Source organism: Esox lucius, chromosome 2 (assembly GCF_011004845.1).
Source record: "Esox lucius isolate fEsoLuc1 chromosome 2, fEsoLuc1.pri, whole genome shotgun sequence".
Classification (NCBI taxonomy): domain Eukaryota; kingdom Metazoa; phylum Chordata; class Actinopteri; order Esociformes; family Esocidae; genus Esox; species Esox lucius.
In genome coordinates, this window is record NC_047570.1 from 27,213,609 (window position 1) to 27,232,635 (window position 19,027).

The 19,027-nt window shown below is 41.8% G+C and overlaps 1 protein-coding gene across 3 annotated transcripts in view; it reads right to left on the reverse strand.

The window, feature by feature from the left end:
• Positions 1-1,192: 1,192 nt before the first annotated feature.
• Positions 1,193-19,027, reverse strand: part of LOC105022650 (transient receptor potential cation channel subfamily M member 7) — a 49,762-nt gene continuing 31,927 nt past the window's right edge. Inside the window, exons 22-42 of one of the 3 annotated variants that reach the window (XM_029124499.2) lie at positions 18,074-18,248; positions 14,069-14,201; positions 13,744-13,928; positions 13,357-13,489; positions 12,350-13,206; positions 10,738-10,847; positions 10,367-10,463; positions 10,171-10,250; positions 10,042-10,079; positions 8,086-8,114; positions 7,897-7,944; positions 6,817-6,843; positions 6,667-6,711; positions 6,330-6,395; positions 6,071-6,219; positions 5,766-5,900; positions 3,614-3,696; positions 3,236-3,441; positions 2,911-2,962; positions 2,386-2,492; positions 1,193-2,192 (exon numbers count right to left, since the gene is read on the reverse strand). In XM_029124499.2, coding sequence (XP_028980332.1) covers positions 2,089-2,192; positions 2,386-2,492; positions 2,911-2,962; positions 3,236-3,441; positions 3,614-3,696; positions 5,766-5,900; positions 6,071-6,219; positions 6,330-6,395; positions 6,667-6,711; positions 6,817-6,843; positions 7,897-7,944; positions 8,086-8,114; positions 10,042-10,079; positions 10,171-10,250; positions 10,367-10,463; positions 10,738-10,847; positions 12,350-13,206; positions 13,357-13,489; positions 13,744-13,928; positions 14,069-14,201; positions 18,074-18,248 — 2,859 coding nt within the window. In that variant the 3' untranslated portion in view covers positions 1,193-2,088. Of the gene's footprint in view, positions 2,193-2,385; positions 2,493-2,910; positions 2,963-3,235; positions 3,442-3,613; positions 3,697-5,765; positions 5,901-6,070; positions 6,220-6,329; positions 6,396-6,666; positions 6,712-6,816; positions 6,844-7,896; positions 7,945-8,085; positions 8,118-10,041; positions 10,080-10,170; positions 10,251-10,366; positions 10,464-10,737; positions 10,848-12,349; positions 13,207-13,356; positions 13,490-13,743; positions 13,929-14,068; positions 14,202-18,073; positions 18,249-19,027 lie in introns of all 3 variants that reach the window. The other 2 variants (XM_029124498.2, XM_029124500.2) reach the window with 2 other exon arrangements.

Here is a 19,027-nt window from a genome sequence, read left to right on the forward strand (position 1 = left end):
TCATATTTTTAGAAGATAGTGACCTCTGCCTACTTATAGAAAATGTTTGCAAACAAACTAAAAGGGGGCAATCCCACCTATTTTGGCTGAGGCAGTAACTACAGGTGTGAAACAGCTAGGGTCACGCAGCTCAATTTCGCCCCACAACACAGATAAAAAACTAAATACTCAGCAATCAATCCCCATCACCCGGATTTTGGTCTCGTGTAGCACTACACATTTACAGCACAAAGGATACAAAAAAAATTCTGTGTGGATGACATTCTTCACTAGGCACTTGAACCCCTAACACAGCACTCTGGCCATCCTTGTTTGATCATCAAATCAGCAATGGCGCTAGCATGGAAATCCAAATGATCACATCATGTGAAAAACTAGCATGGTCCTAGCCTTTTGTATCAACACCAAACAATATCAAGATTGGTGCTTTTATTTTAATTCCCTCAACTTACTATTTTCCCCACTTGACCTTAAAAAGGCATTCAAAGAAATTAACAAATATATTTCTTTTTGGAGAAAACCAAACCACCAAGAAAAAAAGATTTAGGATTTAAACAACAGAAGTTGTTGCTTTCTCTCCTTGCTCATTCCAACTGATGCATGAGTGGTTTGGAGATAACAGCTGGCCATGCACCCATGAGACAACCGAACTAGAAAGGCAACCAATGCAAATGAAAACCAAGTCCAACTAGTGTCTTTCCATGGGACTCTGCTAGTTAACAATAAGGCATTAGGGGACTACATTGGCAATTAACTAGGTATAACAAAGCAGAATTCAAAACCTAATTTCACTAACTACATTTTCAATATTTTGGTTTACTATCACTGTAATTCTCAAGCCAAACCAAAATGAATCAGATCTCTCCAAAGTGGCCATTTCTCAGTTTTCAGCATTCACTTGATTCCCTAACATTAACGTCATTCTCTGGTCTAGAATATTTGTCGGCGATTGCACATCTAAAAACAAGTGAAGACATTCAAAAGGCAGTGCAGCAATATCACCTTTTTCCTCGGGAGACAAGTGTGCCAAAATGTAATCACGGTTTTCTGGAATCTCACTTATGCATGGTCTCGTCAGCAACAAGTGACCAAGGGTCCCCACAGCAATTTGGCAGACGAGGGGCTGGTTTGGGATTTATGGTGCATTTACAGCCACATCGCAAATACCACAGAGAATCAGCCACTCACTCACTCACTGTACCAGGAATGGGCTGTATGATACTTTGTCCTTTTTATTAAAATGTTATATGGTAGAAAATGTATACAGTAATACCCCCCTGCATAAAATATCATCTTATTCAGTTTGAGTGCCATATCAGTATCTATAAGATACACTAAATTGGCATATGCGCATACAATATGTGATGACATAGTAATAATAATAATAAAAGTACCAGCGTTGTAACATTTAAAATCTATCAGCAATTTTTGGTGGACACATTTCAGAAGAGTTCAACACAATAAAAGTATTACATATATGTACTGTAAAAGTTGCATTGCAATCTGCCCATATTTTACAAGATTTAAAAATTAATGTATTCTCATTAAATATGAACCAAAAAATGCCTTAATGTTACATGTATTTTACATTTATAAAAAGTATCTGGCGACATTCTGCATTAAGTGTTGCAGATGGTATCTCAGCCAGCTAACCCTGGGATCAGCTGTAGACACAGACAATGCACTTTAATGTTGCTTTAGTTTATAGGCAACTTTCATAGTTCAGAATAAATACTAGACCCTCTTTAAGCGATGATAGTGTACCTGTTGATAGCCATTTATATATTTTTTTTATATACTCATTCATATATAAACTTGTAGTAAAATACATTTAAAAGCTCCATTCCGATTTACAAATAAAAAAAAATAATAATAACTTGGTTGCTGACTGGCTTGGTTGGACACAGTTTCTGGCGGGATAGATACAAACATCACATTGTTCTGCATGCAGGCACTGGTCTCCATGGAAACGCATGCTCTTCCAGTTGTTTTGATGAGGTGCGCGTGCACACTCCTTCCTCATTCCTCCTCTCTCGGAAGTCACCCATATAATCACAGCACTCTTCTTTCTGGCTCTGTCCAATAGGATTAAAGCATGAGCCGCATTGAGTGGCGGGTCCCGCTTCCAGGGTCATGTGATTCGTCCTGAGGCAGCATTAGTTTGTCTGGTGTGTATTCATTTCTCTTCAGATCTAAACAGAAACGGGGGAGAGGAGAGATATGAGACAGACATATCTTCGAACACATAGCCATTGCGGAGTCTTTTAATTGGCTCAGCATTGTCCCCTCTCAACCACACTGCCCTGTCCGCACGGCAAGAGAAGCGAAGCGCGTCTCCATAGTAAGACACACACTGACGCAACAGAAAAACAGAGAGCCGTCTACCGGGAAGTTTGAGTTTCCTGCAGCAGGAATTGCAGTGGTGTTTAGCCCGGAAGTTTCTGATGGCGTCGTCTCCCAGGTTGGCAGGACCAAATATCATGTCATATGACCTACAGTCGGGAACATTAGATAGTCATTAACTAGCTGTCGCCCTTGTTATTCTCCTTCATTTACGCCAGTGAGCACAGACACACCTCTGTGGAATTTCATTCAGAAAAACCCATGTGGTTATGCACTGGCATTCACTGACAAACCTAACAAAGAGCTTGAAAATATTCAGTTGATGTTAGATAAACAGGCAATTTCGTCTAACCAGCTGTATTCACTGATGATATCAAATACATATTTAAAGTTCAGCAAAAGGTGACTTAGGATAATGCAATACATTTAACAAGAACAGTGTATTAAAGCATTTGTTCACTGTTATTCTGAGACATATAGTATTATGTTACAACATGAGCATTATAAATGGAGTGAATATCGTGTGATCAACAGATTAGAATACAATAAAAAACAGGGCTTACATACCCCTTCTCACCACTCTTTATGACAGATGGATCAGTGAGAATCTCCCCCACACCTAAAAACACACAAACACACACAGTTACACAGTTACAAGGACTTCTAGCGCACAGGATTATGACCAGCCCAGCATTGCTCTGCACTGGTGTACTTATATATCCAGTACAGGAAACGTCAGAGAGGTTCGTCTGATTTCAATTTGGAGATGAGGGATTGGACATCACTATTACATTGATGGTCCAGCTATAGCAGCTCTCCCCTAATTGTAGTTCGGTCACTGAAAGGTCAAGGGCTAAAGCCTACAAGTTAGGTACGTAGGGTTGCGTATTACCTTGTAGGTCAAGCACTAGCAGCTCTCCCCTGGTGTACTCATATGTCCAGTGGCTGAAGGCCAGCATGGTCTCTTCCAGGAGGTTGGTCGGGATGATCTCATCCCCGTTGTTATTGTTAAACTTCCGGAACTCTCCAGTGATGCACTCCTCTATGGCGAACCACTGGCCTGCTGAGTGACAGTACAACAGAAATACCTCCAGAAACCTAGAGCGAGGAGAGATACATGACCAGTGTTACTGTAGTACATGTATTAGTCTACATCAAATCAACTGGTGACTAATGGACAGTGCAATAAAACCAAAACAGCAAATATTCAGAAAGTAGCGCTCATACTGTATGAGAAGGGACCAATCTGGAGTGAAATGTGAGTGTTTACCTGGGAGAATAAGGGATTGTCTTGGGCCTGATTTGGTTAAAGGCAAATGTCAGTTTCTGTGCAGCTCTCTGCTGTTGAATTTCCTGTGAAAAAAACAAATGGACAATGCAACAGTAAACATGATACTCTGAAGCATCACCCCAATGGTTCAGTCAATGTCATTTTATAAATCCTGACAATGCGCATAACTGACATGTATGTTGTTAAAGTACAATATATTTGACTGATTAATGTGTTTTTATGTGCCCACGTCATTGATTATTGGTCAAAGTGGAAATGTTCTGTCCTCTAATATTGGTAATATTGTGTTGAGCTATCTTTGTCGGTGCAGCATATCATTTTTCACAAAGAAAGGCTTCAGAATTTCTCTGCAGAGATGCGGAAACCTTCCAGAGGTACACCCATCTCTGCAGCACTTCATAAATTGAGTAAAAAGCATATAACATGCCCTTTGGAGTTTGTAAAATAGCAGTTAAAGGACAGAGGTTTCTCTGGTCTGATGAAACCAAAATCAACTCAGTCCTGAACACCAAGCTCTATGTCTAAAAAAAAGTCCCTACAGTGAAGCATGGTGGGGGGGACCATCATGCTATGGGGATGCATCTCAGCAGTAGGGACTGGGAGACTGGGTCAGGGTTGAGGGAAAGATTAACAAAGCTGAATACTGAGAAGTCCTTTAAGAAAACCTGATCCAGACTGCACAGTACCTCAGACCAAAGAAAGATTAATCATTCAGCATGACAAAGACTGGAAGCACGCAATCAAGACAATGGATGTCCTTTAGTGGTCCAGTCACAGCCCGGACTAGAACAGCCAGCCTGAAGATAGCAGTTCACCAAAGCGCCCCATCCAATCAGAGGAAATTCAAGAATGGGAGAAACTGTTCAAATCCAAGTGTGTAGAATCATACCCGCATTTGCTGCCAAAGGTGCTTCTACAAACTACAATTTTTTTTTAGGAATACTTCAATGGTAAAACATTTTTAAAAAGTTTATATCTATCTATATCTATCTATCTATATCTATCTATATCTATCTATATCTATCTATATCTATCTATATCTATCTATATCTATCTATATCTATCTATCTATCTATATCTATCTATCTATCTATTCATCTATCTATTCATCTATCTATTCATCTATCTCTCATCTATCTCTCATCTATCTCTCATCTATCTCTCATCTATCTCTCATCTATCTCTCATCTATCTCTCATCTATCTCTCATCTATCTCTCATCTATCTCTCATCTATCTCTCATCTATCTCTCATCTATCTATCTATCTATCTCTCTCTCTCTATCTATCTATCTATCTATATCTATCTATCTATCTATATCTATCTATCTATCTATCTATATCTATCTATCTCTATCTATCTATATCTATATCTATCTATCTATTCATCTATCTCTCATCTATCTCTCATCTATCTCTCATCTATCTCTCATCTATCTATATCTATCTATCTATCATCTATCTATCTATCTATCTATCTATCATCTATCTATCTATCTATCTCTATCTATCTATCTATCTATCTATCTATCTATCTATCTATCTATCTATCTATCTATCTATATCTATCTATCTATCTATCTATCTATATCTATCTATCTATATCTATCTATCTATCTATCTATATCTATCTATCTATATCTATCTATCTATATCTATCTCTCTCATCTATCTCTCATCTATCTCTCATCTATCTCTCATCTATCTCTCATCTATCTCTCATCTATCTCTCATCTATCTCTCATCTATCTCTCATCTATCTATCTATCTCTCTATCTATCTCTCTATCTATCTCTCATCTATCTCTCATCTATCTCTCTATCTATCTATCTAGATATATAGATATATAGATATATAGATATATAGATATATAGATATATTTGTTTTTTTGGGGGAGGGCATAATAATAACAACAAAATGTGGAGAAATTAAAGGGGTCTGAATCCTTCCGAAGGTACTGCATTCACCTTAGTTGTCAAAATTGGGCCAGATGTGTGAGCCATCATTAACAAATGAGAGAACCTGAAAGTTACATTAAACTGCCTTGAATAAACCGAGCAGAGAAAGGACAGATACAGAGAAGGGAGGTGTGCCGGTGTGTGTGTGTGTGTGTGTATACAGTTCTTCCCTACCCTGAGACAAAGCAACAACACAGTGTCCTCCTTGTATATGCTCTGCCAGGTCTGGACCACCTCTGGTAAGAAGGACTTAACAATGTACAGGTGACCTGGCTTCAGAATGTCATACTCTGACCACGTACACAGCACCTGTAGTACAGTAGAGTAGGACAGTAATGCACACTGCAAGTATTCTGGAAACATACCTGGTTAAATAAGTTACAACTAAAAGGGGGTCCCCTATGGTAGTGACCCCACCCAGACTTGTACAACCATATGACTACACGGTAGTGACCCCACCCAGACTTGTACAACTGTACCTTGAGTGCTCTTCGCAGCCCCCCTCCCATCTCTTCCTTGCTGAGGAATTCTATTTTGGCACAGAGACCTTTCTGAGCCCAGGAAGACATGCTGTTGTTGATGGTGTTGGGAGAGCTCTCTTCCAGACGATAAACTGTCACTGGCTCACCTGCACAGGGCAACATTAAGACAGTAGTGCGTGTGTTTGAGCATAAAAGATGGTGCAAAAAAAAAAAAATAGGCATTTGGATGAAAGGGATATGCAATACCGTCTCATACCTCTAGGTGGCACTGGGGTGAACGGGATGCTCTGAGACAGCCTCATCAGGTTGTTACGCTCCACAGCTGCAGGGATGGAGACGCGCACAAAGCGTCAGAACACACAATAAACGGCAGAACGACGCTATGTGAATAATATCCCACTCCAGAACAAGGCAGATGTGGGCTGAAAGCACCTCTGGTTTTCACAGTTTCAAAATCAGGGACTAATTCAAACTTAATAGCAGGCAGAAACTAAAACCAGGAGTGTTCCAGCCCTCCATGTTGCCTTCCCTGTCCAGCTCCATGTAGTGCGGAACAGGATTTGACAGGAGCAACATTAAGGCTTTAAACACACCTGAGTATTGGTAGCTTTCCATTGGCTTGAAAGGTGAACCAATTGCTGCAGGAGAAAGAAAAAATATTTTTTAAATAAACTCCAATCAAATTGAAGGGATATATCTGATTTGGTTCACTGCAAGTATAAACAATACAATGAAATGCTTACTTGCAAGCTCTCCTCTCATGACATTTGCTAATAAAAGTACAAGTAAAAAAAGAAAAGATAAAGAAACAAAAAGAAAAACGCATGTATGGAAGAGGAGAAATAATAAATAATTACATTGAGTTAGTAGTACATGGATACATCACAATGAGTTATGCTGTGTACACTACACCACTCTGACCCAGGAAACCCGTCGCAGATGCAAAAGGGAAACCAGACTGTGTGGACGCAAGCAGTGATGACGAGTGGTCTTCAATGGGTTCAAACGTGTGCCCAAATGTTACTCTACAGCTCCAGTAGTCATCACGTCGCTTTGCCATCGTCCAGAACCCCAAACATTTTCCCTTCGTATTTCCATTCACAAGACAGAATTGAATGGCCGTCGGTCACCCAAAACTAAACCTCAGGGATTCTTGGAGCTTTGGTGGTGCAATGAGACATGATGAAGCAGGAGTCGTATAGCCACAGTCATTCGATTCAAAGGAGGCACTCCTTAGCAGCTAAAGGCCAATGACAGGGCCTGATTCTCTATTATAGACGGCTCTATTGTTAAAGTGCCGTTACAGCATTGCTGATCACATGTAACGTCATTCAATTCAAAATGCATTGGCTAGATACGCCAACGCCGAAAGTCTGACTGAAACACTGAACACCTGCTTGAAAGGTTTCAGGCTTGAGCCACAGGCATTACTGCCATGTTAAACTATATCATCACAGTTGTGTGCGCCACACAGCGCGAATACTCACGACATAGCTAGTGAGAAATCTTACAGTGTGACCCAAATCCCATCTGTGCAAGCGTGCACCACCACATTGTCAAGACAAAATCAAAGGAAAGATGTTTAATGAGAGAGGCTCAGTAATGTGGAGATTGTTAGAAGTTGTGTAGTGTACACTTAGCATTATTAGTTAAAGGGACAGTTCACAATGAGTAAGATGCAGCTGAAGGGATACTTGAGAACAAATTATACATAATTCTATTTCAGTGAGTTAATAGTTAAAAGGGATAATTCACAAAGAAATAAAAGTAGCTAGGGCACACTCAGTTTGTGGCAGTTTAAGTAATATTTTACAACCACTTACAGTCCTTCCTGCTCCCCAGGTGGGTGTGTCTGAAGAGACAAGCCGCAGCTAAGAGGAATGAGAGAAGAAATCCTTATACCATCAGTCAGCAACACATGACCAGATAGGTCTGTAATCTTGTTCATCTCCAAAAATTCATCAGGAACAAATTACAGCATTAGCCAAGACTAAGTTCCAGTAAAGACCTACCATTTAGTCCCGGGTCCTCCCCTGGGGTCCTGCTGAGAGAAAGAGAGAGAATGCACAACGGACGTAAAATGTCTCCTTGACAGAAGATACAAAACAACACGCACGCACGCACGCACGCACACACCTGACACTAACTGCGGTCTTGGGAATATGACTGGAAAGTAGTTCACTGTCATCATGACAACGATAAGCCCAGCTGGGCCCAGTGGGAACACTGATCTTATGTATTATACTACACGGGTTCCAAACATATTTTCCCTGCAGAGCCCCACTAACACACAACACCATTTAGAAATGTACCCTTGCTCTCTTATTTGGACACCGTATTCTAATTGACACCAATGTGCTTCCACCCCAGTGCCATGCCTGCCGTTCCCAGTACCGGTCCATCACTCAAGTAGCGGACATGTACAGTTAGGTCTGAAGACAATTGGACACTGACACAAGTCGTTATTTTGGCTGTTCACCAAAAAACATTCAAGTTCCAGTTAAATTATTAATCAGGGCTTAAAAGAGCAGTCTCTCAGCTTTAATTTGAGGGTATTCACATGCAAATTGGAGGAAGTGTTTTTGAAGTACAGGTCTTTAATATGTAGCCCCCTCTTTTTCAAGTGACCAAAAGTAATTGGACAATTGACTCAAAAGCTGTTTCATGGACAGGTGCGGGCTATTCCTTCATTTTCTTCTTCATCAGTTAAGCAGGTGAAAGGTCTGGAGATGATTCCAGGTGTGGCATTTGCATTTGGAAGCTGTTGCTGTGAACCCACAACATGCGGTCAAAGGAGCTCTCAAAGCAAGTGAAACAGGCCATCCTTAGACTGCAAAACAAATTAATAATAATCCATCAGAGAGATAGCAGGAACATTAGGAGTGGCCAAATCATTCTGAGAAATAAATAATGCACTGGTGAGCTTTACAACACAAAAAGGCCCGGACGTCCACGGAAGACAACGGTGGTAGTTGATCGCAGGATCCTTTCCATGGTAAAGAAAAGTTTGGTGAGGTCCATGCGTTCCAGACATCAAGAAATAATTGCCTGCAAAGGATTCTTGACAAAGTATTAAAAATGAACATTCTATTTATTGTTCATTTGACTGTGTAGGAAAATGGTTGCAATTCCTAAACGTTTCATATGATATTTTGATCAATGCCTTGAATTAAAGCTGAAAGTCTGCACGTCAATTGCATCTCGGTTTTTCCATTTCAAATCCATTGTGGTGGTGTAAAAAGCCAAAATAAGGAAAATTGTGTCAGTGTCCAAAGATTTCTGGTCCTAACTGTATCATTTTTTTCAACTTTTCTTTGTTTCTCAAAAATGATACATGTGAAGCAAAAAACATGAAGGATTCCTATGCGCATTGTTTGGCAGCAAAACACCTTATGCCAGTCTCCTTCCTTCTCTGAGGACTTGAGAGATGTGTAGAAGTGAGCAGAGTATCAGTGGGTATCATCAGTGTTTACGGTTAGTGCTGATTGAGACTGCTGATGTTTGCATCACAGGCTTGGAAACAAACCTAATAAAAAAAACATTAAAGCTGATATTTACATTCAACACTGAATTTTTAATCTTCACCATCATGGAATACCAGGCCAATTTGTGAAGTAGCCCCTCCCCCCGGTAACTGTAGTGTGTTAAAGAGGGACTGGCTCCACCCAACTGAATACTGAAGGAGCTGCATCGGCACCAGTAGCAGCATCACCCTGGTGGACGCTTCATGGTAACTGTACATTTCTGTAAAAACACACACCATGTACTCCTCAAACTAAGGAAGGTCCCCCATCCCACAGGACACTGGGACCCCCTGGTTATGAACCACTGCTCTGCTACACCCGGGCTATAGGGAAATCAATCTACTCAGCTCATTTCCAGGACTGTAAGATCCAGGTCTATATGGTTAAGTGGACGGCAGCTGAAAAACAAGGGTGAAGATATGAATGTAAATGATTGGTACTTACAGACTGCTGGCCTGGGCGGATTTGACCTGAACCCTCTCCTGAGGGTGGAAGGAAAACAGGGCAGTCAGTCAGTCAGTAGTGATATAAGGACCTGAAGAAGTGTGAGACAGTCAACACAACAGTTATCACCAGTAGCACAGCGGCTCGTGGGTCTTCGTGGGCGAGGATGTCTTCTGCGGACACTCTGCTTCTCTCTCTCTTACTCAGAGCTGCAGGGACCCAAAACCAAATACAGTTAACCTGCAGCTACTACACACAGGAGACATGCCAGGACCAGGCACAGTATTCACATATCTAGCAGCACAATCCATCTTCCTTGACTTACAGGAGTCGGGGTGGAGGAAAGAGGGACTTCGGTCAAACTCAGTGAAGCCAGCATATGAGTTGACTGTCCTCATATTACCATGGACTTCTGGATGACCCTGCAGACAGAGAACGACACAAAAACATCGGTATCTAGTAGCTATTTCCTCCGACCCGTGCTGATGAGATCTAGATTTTCTGTAGAAGGATTTGCAGGGACAAATGTGGTTAGACAGAAAGCCATTAAGAAATTCAGCTCTCTGATGAGTGTCTCTGTGATGTTTCAAGGAAATACATTAACCATACCTAAATGGCCACCCTGTTCTATTCTGGTAAATGGAAAGAAGACCACTGCCTCTACACATGACAAACATATTGACACTCTTGTTGTACCTGTTCTCTGGGCCGTGTGGCTGGGCTGAGCTGTCTGGAAGAGGAGGCTGAGGAGGAGATGTCCTTGGGGAATGAGCACTGCAGGTCCAAGTGAAGATTTTCTTTATGACCTGAAGGACCAAAACAATGTATTAATCCGACAGCATCTCAACAGGGGTTAGGGACTGGTCCTGGAAAGCCAAAAGGTTAAATGCTTTTTTTTGTTGAGAACTGTCTCATCTTGACATTTTAAATAAATGCAAACATTTTGCAGAATTGAAAAGGAATTGAGCAAAAACCAGGATCCACATTAACATTGTGTCATTGGAATCCAGTAAGGACCTCCCTATTTCCATTTCGCAAACGGTTTAACCAAAGAAATCAAAGGTCCTATTCCAAATAAAGGAAATGTACCCAAACAACATTTCAATTTAAATAACATGTAGATATAATTTAAATGAACATTTGGTTGTGAATGTATTGGGTTGTCAGAGCTTGGCGATCGTTGTAACACGCCTGCAGTGCCTTGACCAAAACAAGAAACCAGGCAAGCCTAGTTCAGCTGGCCCGCAATAGACAGAGTTGCCATCTCGAGATTCAAACCCGGGTCGCCAACGCGAAAGGCTGTGTTCGTTAACCACGACACCACTTATAGACCACTTGTATAGACAAGAGGCTTCTGTATATCCTGAACAAATCCTCTTTTGCCACTGGCCGTTTTAATAGTTAATTGGCCATTCGTGAATGACATTGATACAGTTAAACCGACTAACGTTCCTTACTAAGTTTACCTCCCCCACAAATAGTGTCTATGTATGCCGTTTGCCACTGGCCGTTTTAACAGCGTATTAGTCAGTAATAAGCTTTACCGGTATCTACTAACTTACTGGAATAGTCATAAGAATTGTGCAATTGCTAGGGAGTCTGCCAAAGCTATTTCATTTCAGCCAGCGAAGTTGGCAGCGAAGTTTTCGTCTATATGGAATAATTCATAATGCATACATCACTTCGCCTACGAGGAGATACGAACTCGGGACCTATAGTTCACAAATCCACTTCTCTAACCACTACGCTATTTTACAAGGGGCAGTCAGTCAATCAGTCAGTAAGAGACATTCGCTCTTCTTAGCCAGCTCCGCTTACGCAGTCCGGCAATGAAACAAAACTGAGATCTCAATCATTGTCTCGGTCCGTGAACTCCTGCAGAAATCACACATTCCAGCCGCTACGTTCCCTTGACCTTTTGATGGAACCTTCCCTCTAGGTTTACATTACGGTATGAAGGGACATACATCACATTGATTTCTATAGTGACAACTGGTCTGTTTTTTTCTTTCCTAAAAAGCTAACATCCAATCACTATGTTTGTGTACTTCCTTGAACTTCACAATTCTCCCAGCTTAAAGTAACTGATTGGTCAAAACAGCAAAGGCGTCACTAACGGAACGGCAAGCGATTATGTGCGACTGAGGGGAAATGCACAGCACTGACATTGGAGTAAATATTTCTATGTATAAAAGGTGCCCATAACATGACCAAAGTTACAATCCCGCAATTCCTATCATAAAGGGTAAAGTATGATAGTGTTCTCCTCTCGATTGTTGTATTTCTTTCTCCTCACAAGACTACTCACCGACAAATGCACCAAACTCCTCAGTGGCAGAGGTGGAAGCAGAGGTTCTGTCTTTGTTCGGCAGAGCCAGGTTGAGGTCTGGGTGACTGGAACCGGAGGGATGAGAGGGGACTGAGCTAACATAAAAGGCAGCCCCGGGAGAGGGCACGCTGGGCAGGCTGGAGGGACAGTCGGTGAGGACCGGCTGCTCTGGACGGGTCAGTTGCCGCTGCGTGAAAGAGTGGCCACGCAGGCGCAGTTCTGGAGGAGTGACAGTGGGGGGCGGTGGAGCTGGGCTGAGGGAGAAGGCGCTGGCACTTCCACCAGTGAAGGGTCCGGCCTCTATAGCAGCAGTAGCATGGTGCCCCAGGCCAGCCAAGTCTCCTTTCCGCTCCTGAGGACTGAGCCTCAACGGGGGGTTTGGGTCCAGCCCCATCCCCAGGCCAGGTAAGAACCCAGGTCCAATCCCAAGAGGCCTTCTCCCCAGCCCCAGTATCTCCAATCCTCCTTCCACTGCACTACCAAACAGAGAATCAGCCATGTTGCCACCCACCACCACACCTGACGCCTGGGGAAACGAGGAACCAAAGAAGGCCCCCACACTCCGTTTGACCCCCTTGGAATGAGGCCCGGCACATGGTGTAGGGTCCTGGGATGTGGGGGCAACGTTCTTCGACAGACTGAGCTCTCTAGTGATCTGGTTGTGCACCTTGCTGGCCTCTGAGGCCCTTTGGGCAGTCAGCGTCTTCAGGGTGTCCACAGTCAGAGCTGACAGGTCCTGGAGGTGGCCGATCTGGGAGTCCAGTGTGTGTAGGGAACGCTTGATAAAGTTCACCTTATTACCGACCTCCTTTAGCTGGACACACATGGTCTCAACCCTGCAAAGAGAAAAGAAAAATGGACAATACTATAAAATGTTGATCTATTGAGCTTGGTTGATATGCTGCCCTAGAGCTGACTATTCTCTTATGATACACTCCATGACGGCTGCGGCCAACAAGAAGGTACAATTAAATTGTAACAGTTACCGGTCAGAGGTGAGGCGGATGCGCTCTTCACTCCCTGAGTGGAACTTGTCATCTTTCTCATGGAAGTATTTCTCCACACACTGCTCCTCAAAGTCATGGAGCTTCTTCTGATCCTCCTCAGTTAAAAACAACTCTGGAGGGAGGATTGAGGGGGAGACAGAGAGAATGATTATTTCTCTTTCACTTATTACAGATCTGAACGTAACCATTAGCACAGATTTTCCAAAAACGCATTATATCGATAAACAATAGATCCCTACAGTCTTGTACTATAATATACTACCAAGGTCCCCCAGGGTTCAGTATTAGGTCCTCCCGCTCTCTTTGTACACCACGTGGTTCTATGTAATCGTCATTTTAGGGAGTTAAAGGAGGACGTTCACTTACTTGGTCCATAAGAGTGACTGTCCTTCTTCCTCTTGCGACAGATGCAAGAGAAGAAAGAGACAAGATGGGAGAGGAGGATGAGTGGTGGAGGGAGGACTGGCTTCTCATGGTAGGCCATGACGAAATGATACCGCTGATACTTCCATACCAGTTTACTGATTGACTGCACTTGGATGTACACATTACTGAGAAGAGAAGGATGGCAGAAATTAAAAAGCTGATAGTGTAAGTAATTAATAATAAGGAGAATCAATGGTTACAGAACAGAGCTCTGTGGAACCCGGTGTGTGCGTGCGCATGTATGTGTGTGTATGTGTAATCTTACTTGAAGAAGGCGATGAGAAGGTTAACCATCAGTATGTACTGGACAAAGAGGTAGACTGCTTGTAAAAAAGGAGTGATCCACACTGTATCTGAGCATAGTGATTTCACATTAGTTTCCGAGTTATTGGCACACACTGTGGAGAAAGGGGACTGCATCAGACACACTCATCAACAGTGCTACAAAAATCTCAACACACACAAAACAACACAGACAGATGTAACTAACACACACAAAACAACACAGAGACCGATGTAACTAACACACACACACAAAACATCTAACTTTATAGGTTTACTGACATTAAATGGACAATACTATAAACTCATCTTCGCCATCAGTTTCCAAACAACTTGATGTATATACCTCACACACCCAATATCCACTCATACAGCCCCACAGCTCACACTATGACAAACAGCACGCTCTCCTTCATTCACATACATGCGCCTCCATAGCCTAGGTCTAGTGATGTCCCTGATACTGTCACCTGGGCCCAGTTCATCCTCTTTCTAGCTATTCTGGTGCAGCAGGCATATACGTTCTATGAAACTTTGCGGGAGCAAATAAAACCTGGTCTGGGGAAGAACATTTAGGGTTTGTGGGGCTGACTAGATAAGCAAACAATACAGGTTAAGTGGACAATTGGCACAGTCTGATAATGAAATCTAACATCACACTCTGAAGCACTTATATGTTATACAGTCATGTCAAAAAGTAAGCACATACAACTGGATAGTTCTGTTCTAGAGCAGTGTTGTTTTCTACAAATATGGCGCCTGGCATTATAGCCAAATAACTGCACCTTTGACTCATCTGTTCAGAGCACATCGTTCTTTAACCAGGTGTTGTCTGGCAGACGTTAGTCATGTTTGGATATTCTGTCTTCCTTTCAGACCCCCCATGGAGACCAAATTAGTGCATTTTCTTTCTGACAGTTGACTCATGCACAACACTTGACTGTGGCTAGAGACTCCTACAGACCCCTTGATGTGACTCTGGGGTTCTTAGAGACTTCAATCAGCATCTTTTAGTCAAGTCTTGGCCTGAATTTGGAGGGACGACCTGTCCTACTTAGATTCCCTGTGGCGTGGACTTTTCAGCATTTGTTGATTATACGTCAGACATTGGAATGATTTACTTCAAATTGCTTGGAAATGGCTTATGGGCATTCATTATTTTTCTTTAGATGGCCTTGGACAGGTTTTTTGATCTTTGCATAATGGGTTACCACAAACCCATATGGTTAAGATCAAACTAGACCAAGTCTCAAATTATTTTCTAATCATTAGCACCTGTTTTGATGAACCAGATTTGAATTTCAGCCATTTTATTTGATGATAAAGGGTTAGGGTATATATACATTAACGTGTATTTATGGATGCATTCTGTGCTTAGGCAAAATGTTGTCAGTTCTAACAATTTACATGGATGGAATACTTTTTGATTAAAAACATTTAGCCAGAAGCCTCGGTTGAAAGATTTCTAGAATCTCAATCAAACTCTGGAATCGTCCAACCAAGGATTTTAGAATTGTCCAAAATTATTTGCACCTGAACAAGTATTGTGATAAGAAAATCCCAAGGTCTTCCAAAAGCCTCGTTTGAAAGATGTCGGGAATCATCTAACCAAGGATTTTGGAATGTTCAAGTCTTGATGGTGCAGGAAGCGAGGGAGCACAACTTAGAACCAGGCAACTCAACAGTCACTCACAACCACTCATCCCGAAACTACTATTAAGCGACTGGTGGTGTGTTTACTCAAACAAGACAAGGATTTCTGGGGTTACGTTTTCTTACAATATTCAACCTCTCATGCTGTTGAGAGAATCTTTGTGACAACGGATAATGTAATAATGTAATGTAATAAACTAGCCTGTTAACATTAATATATCTTCTAATTTATAAAACAATAAAGTAATAACCTTTAGGATAAATGTAATGGATTACATTTCCTGGTGGATTTTAAGGTTGAGTATTTATGAATAACGTGCTATATGCCTCCATTTGACACAAACTTCATATCATGCAGGAATACTCCTAAAGTAACAAACACAAAGTAATTGAACTGAAATACTTACACTTGTGGTTTAACAAACCTCATACTCAATGTTGTTGACTATATACTCATGCTAAACTGTTCACTTTCATTTGCCACCATGCTTGTGGATGCTTTCATATTGCTTCCGTAACTAACATTAACAGAGTTCAATTTCATAGTGATTAAGTGCGGAAAATCTACACTCACCTAAAGGATTATTAGGAACACCATACTAATACTGTGTTTGACCCCCTTCCGCCTTCAGAACTGCCTTAATTCTATGTGGCATTGATTCAACAAGGTGCTGAAAGCATTCTTTAGAAATGTTTGCCCATATTGATAGGATAGCATCTTGTAGTTGGTGGAGATTTGTGGGATGCACATCCAGGGCACGAAGCTCCCGTTCCACCACATCCCAAAGATGCTCTATTGGGTTGAGATCTGGTGACTGTGGGGGCCATTTCAGTACAGTGAACTCATTGTCATGTTCAAGAAACCAATTTAAAATGATTTGAGCTTTGTGACGTGGTGCATTATCCTGCTGGAAGTAGCCATCAGAGGATGGGTATATGGTGGTCATAAAGGGATGGACATGGTCAGAAACAATGCTCAGGTAGGCCGTGGCATTTAAACAATGCCCAATTGGCACTAAGGGGCCTAAAGTGTGCCAAAAAAACATCCCCCACACCATTACACCACCACCACCGGCCTGAACAGTGGTAACAAGGCATGATGGATCCATGTTCTCATTCTGTTTACGCCAAATTCTGACTCTACCATCTGAATGTCTCAACAGAAATCGAGACTCATCAGACCAGGCAACATTCTTCCAGTCCTCAACTGTCCAATTTTGGTGAGCTTGTGTAAATTGTTGCCTCTTTTTCCTATTTGTAGTGGAGATGAGTGGTACCCGGTGGGGTCTTCTGCTGTTGTAGCCCATCCGCCTCAAGGTTGTGCGTGTTGTGGCTTCACAATTGCTTTGCTGCATACCTCGGTTGTAAGGAGTGGTTATTTCAGTCAAAGCTGCTATTCTATCAGCTTGAATCAGTCGGCCCATTCTCCTCTGACCTCTAGAATCAAGAAGGCATTTTCGCCCACAGGACTGCCTTATACTGGATGTTTTTCCCTTTTGACACCATTCTTTGTAAACCCTAGAAATGGTTGTGCGTGAAAATCCCAGTAACTGAGCAGATTGTGAAATACTCAGACCGGCCCGTCTGGCACCAACAACCATGCCATGCTCAAAATTGCTTAAATCACCTTTTCCCATTCTGACATTCACTTTGGAGTTCAGGAGATTGTCTTGACCAGGACCACATCCCTTAATGCATTGAAGCAACTACCATGTGATTGGTTGATTAGATAATTGCATTAATGAGAAATTGAACAGGTGTTCCTAATAATCCTTTAGGTGAGTGTATATATGTTATCAGGCAAGTTATTCCAAGAATTGGTTTTGATAACAAAAAATAAGTTACTACAAATATATAAAAAAAAAAATCATACATTAATGTTATTACATCAACTGTTGTTACAATCCAGAATAAAAAAAAAAAACTCTAGAGGTAAATACCTGATTTATAGGAGTGTAACGGTACACATACCCATTCCCTACTGTTCGGTATAGGCCGTTCGGTTTGGTACGCGCTGTGAACTGAATGAATATAGGCTAGTTTTAACTATACACGTTACTATTTTGTGTACTGAACAAAAAGTTTAAACTCAGAGTTCCAGCCCGGAGGTGGATTTTGAAGCCGCAACTTAGCAACTGAAGTAGCCTAGCACATATTATGCAGCCTCGTAAATAAATATGGCGAACACAAACGACAAGCCAGATCTGGAGGACCCTCCGGTATCCTTCAGGTCTCCCGTTAGGGAAAACGTCTTCTGTTTTGCATGTCTTTTTTCCACTGTACCGAACCGTGACTTTTGTGTACCGTTACACCCCTACTGGTTTGCCTTCCTTACCATCAATTTCATACGCATACACTTCCCCATACATCATCCAGTACGGCTGGAAGACCACGTCTTTGAGAAGCTTCCAACTGGGCTCCTCGTTTGGGTACAGGATGGCTTTCCGGGGCACACCATAACTCAACAACACCACCACCATGATCACCACAATATAAAACATATTGGCCACCTAGAGGAATAAATATATGCATGCATATTATCCATGACATCAATGTATCAATAACAACATTACCACCCCTATTTAAAGCAAGCATTAGCAACTGTCAGTCCTTGAGAACTGCCAACAGTACACATTGTTTGTAATCCTGGCCAAGTCATTGAATTACGTTGAATTAGATTTGCTTATCTGGGGAGATACGCTCCGTAAATTCCAACAGCTATGTAACATCATTGCCACTATGGAAAACACGTAAAGTCTCTGACACAGAACAAGCACTAACAGTCCATAGAACTTCAAAGAAAATCGTAATAGACTTTTACATTATTGTCACTACATTCCAAGTCCCACCTTCCAAATAACATTTCAATTGGGATTGTGATCAGTGGTGACATGACAAAGTGAGGTCACTTTCAGACACGGTGAGGTCACTCAGCGATTTTAATCATGTGACCAGGGTGTAACTTTAAAGGGAAACCAAATTCATATGATTATCCTTCTGAAAACAACTTCCATCTCAACAGTCCCATCTTGCGAACACTTCTTTTTAGTAACAAAATAGGGGAGACAGAAGCTTCTACTTTAAGCTGCTTGATAAGAAAAGCAGTGCACCACCCCCTAAACTCCACACACAAACCTGCTTTTGATTGGGACTGGGAATGGTAGTGATTTGTCTGAGACAGTGAGACCACTTCTTAAGAATAGTTTCTGAAGAAATGTGGCCGTCATGTCAACGTTGCTCCGCGTTAAATATGTTCATATTCTACATTTTAATCCTATTATAGAAAACA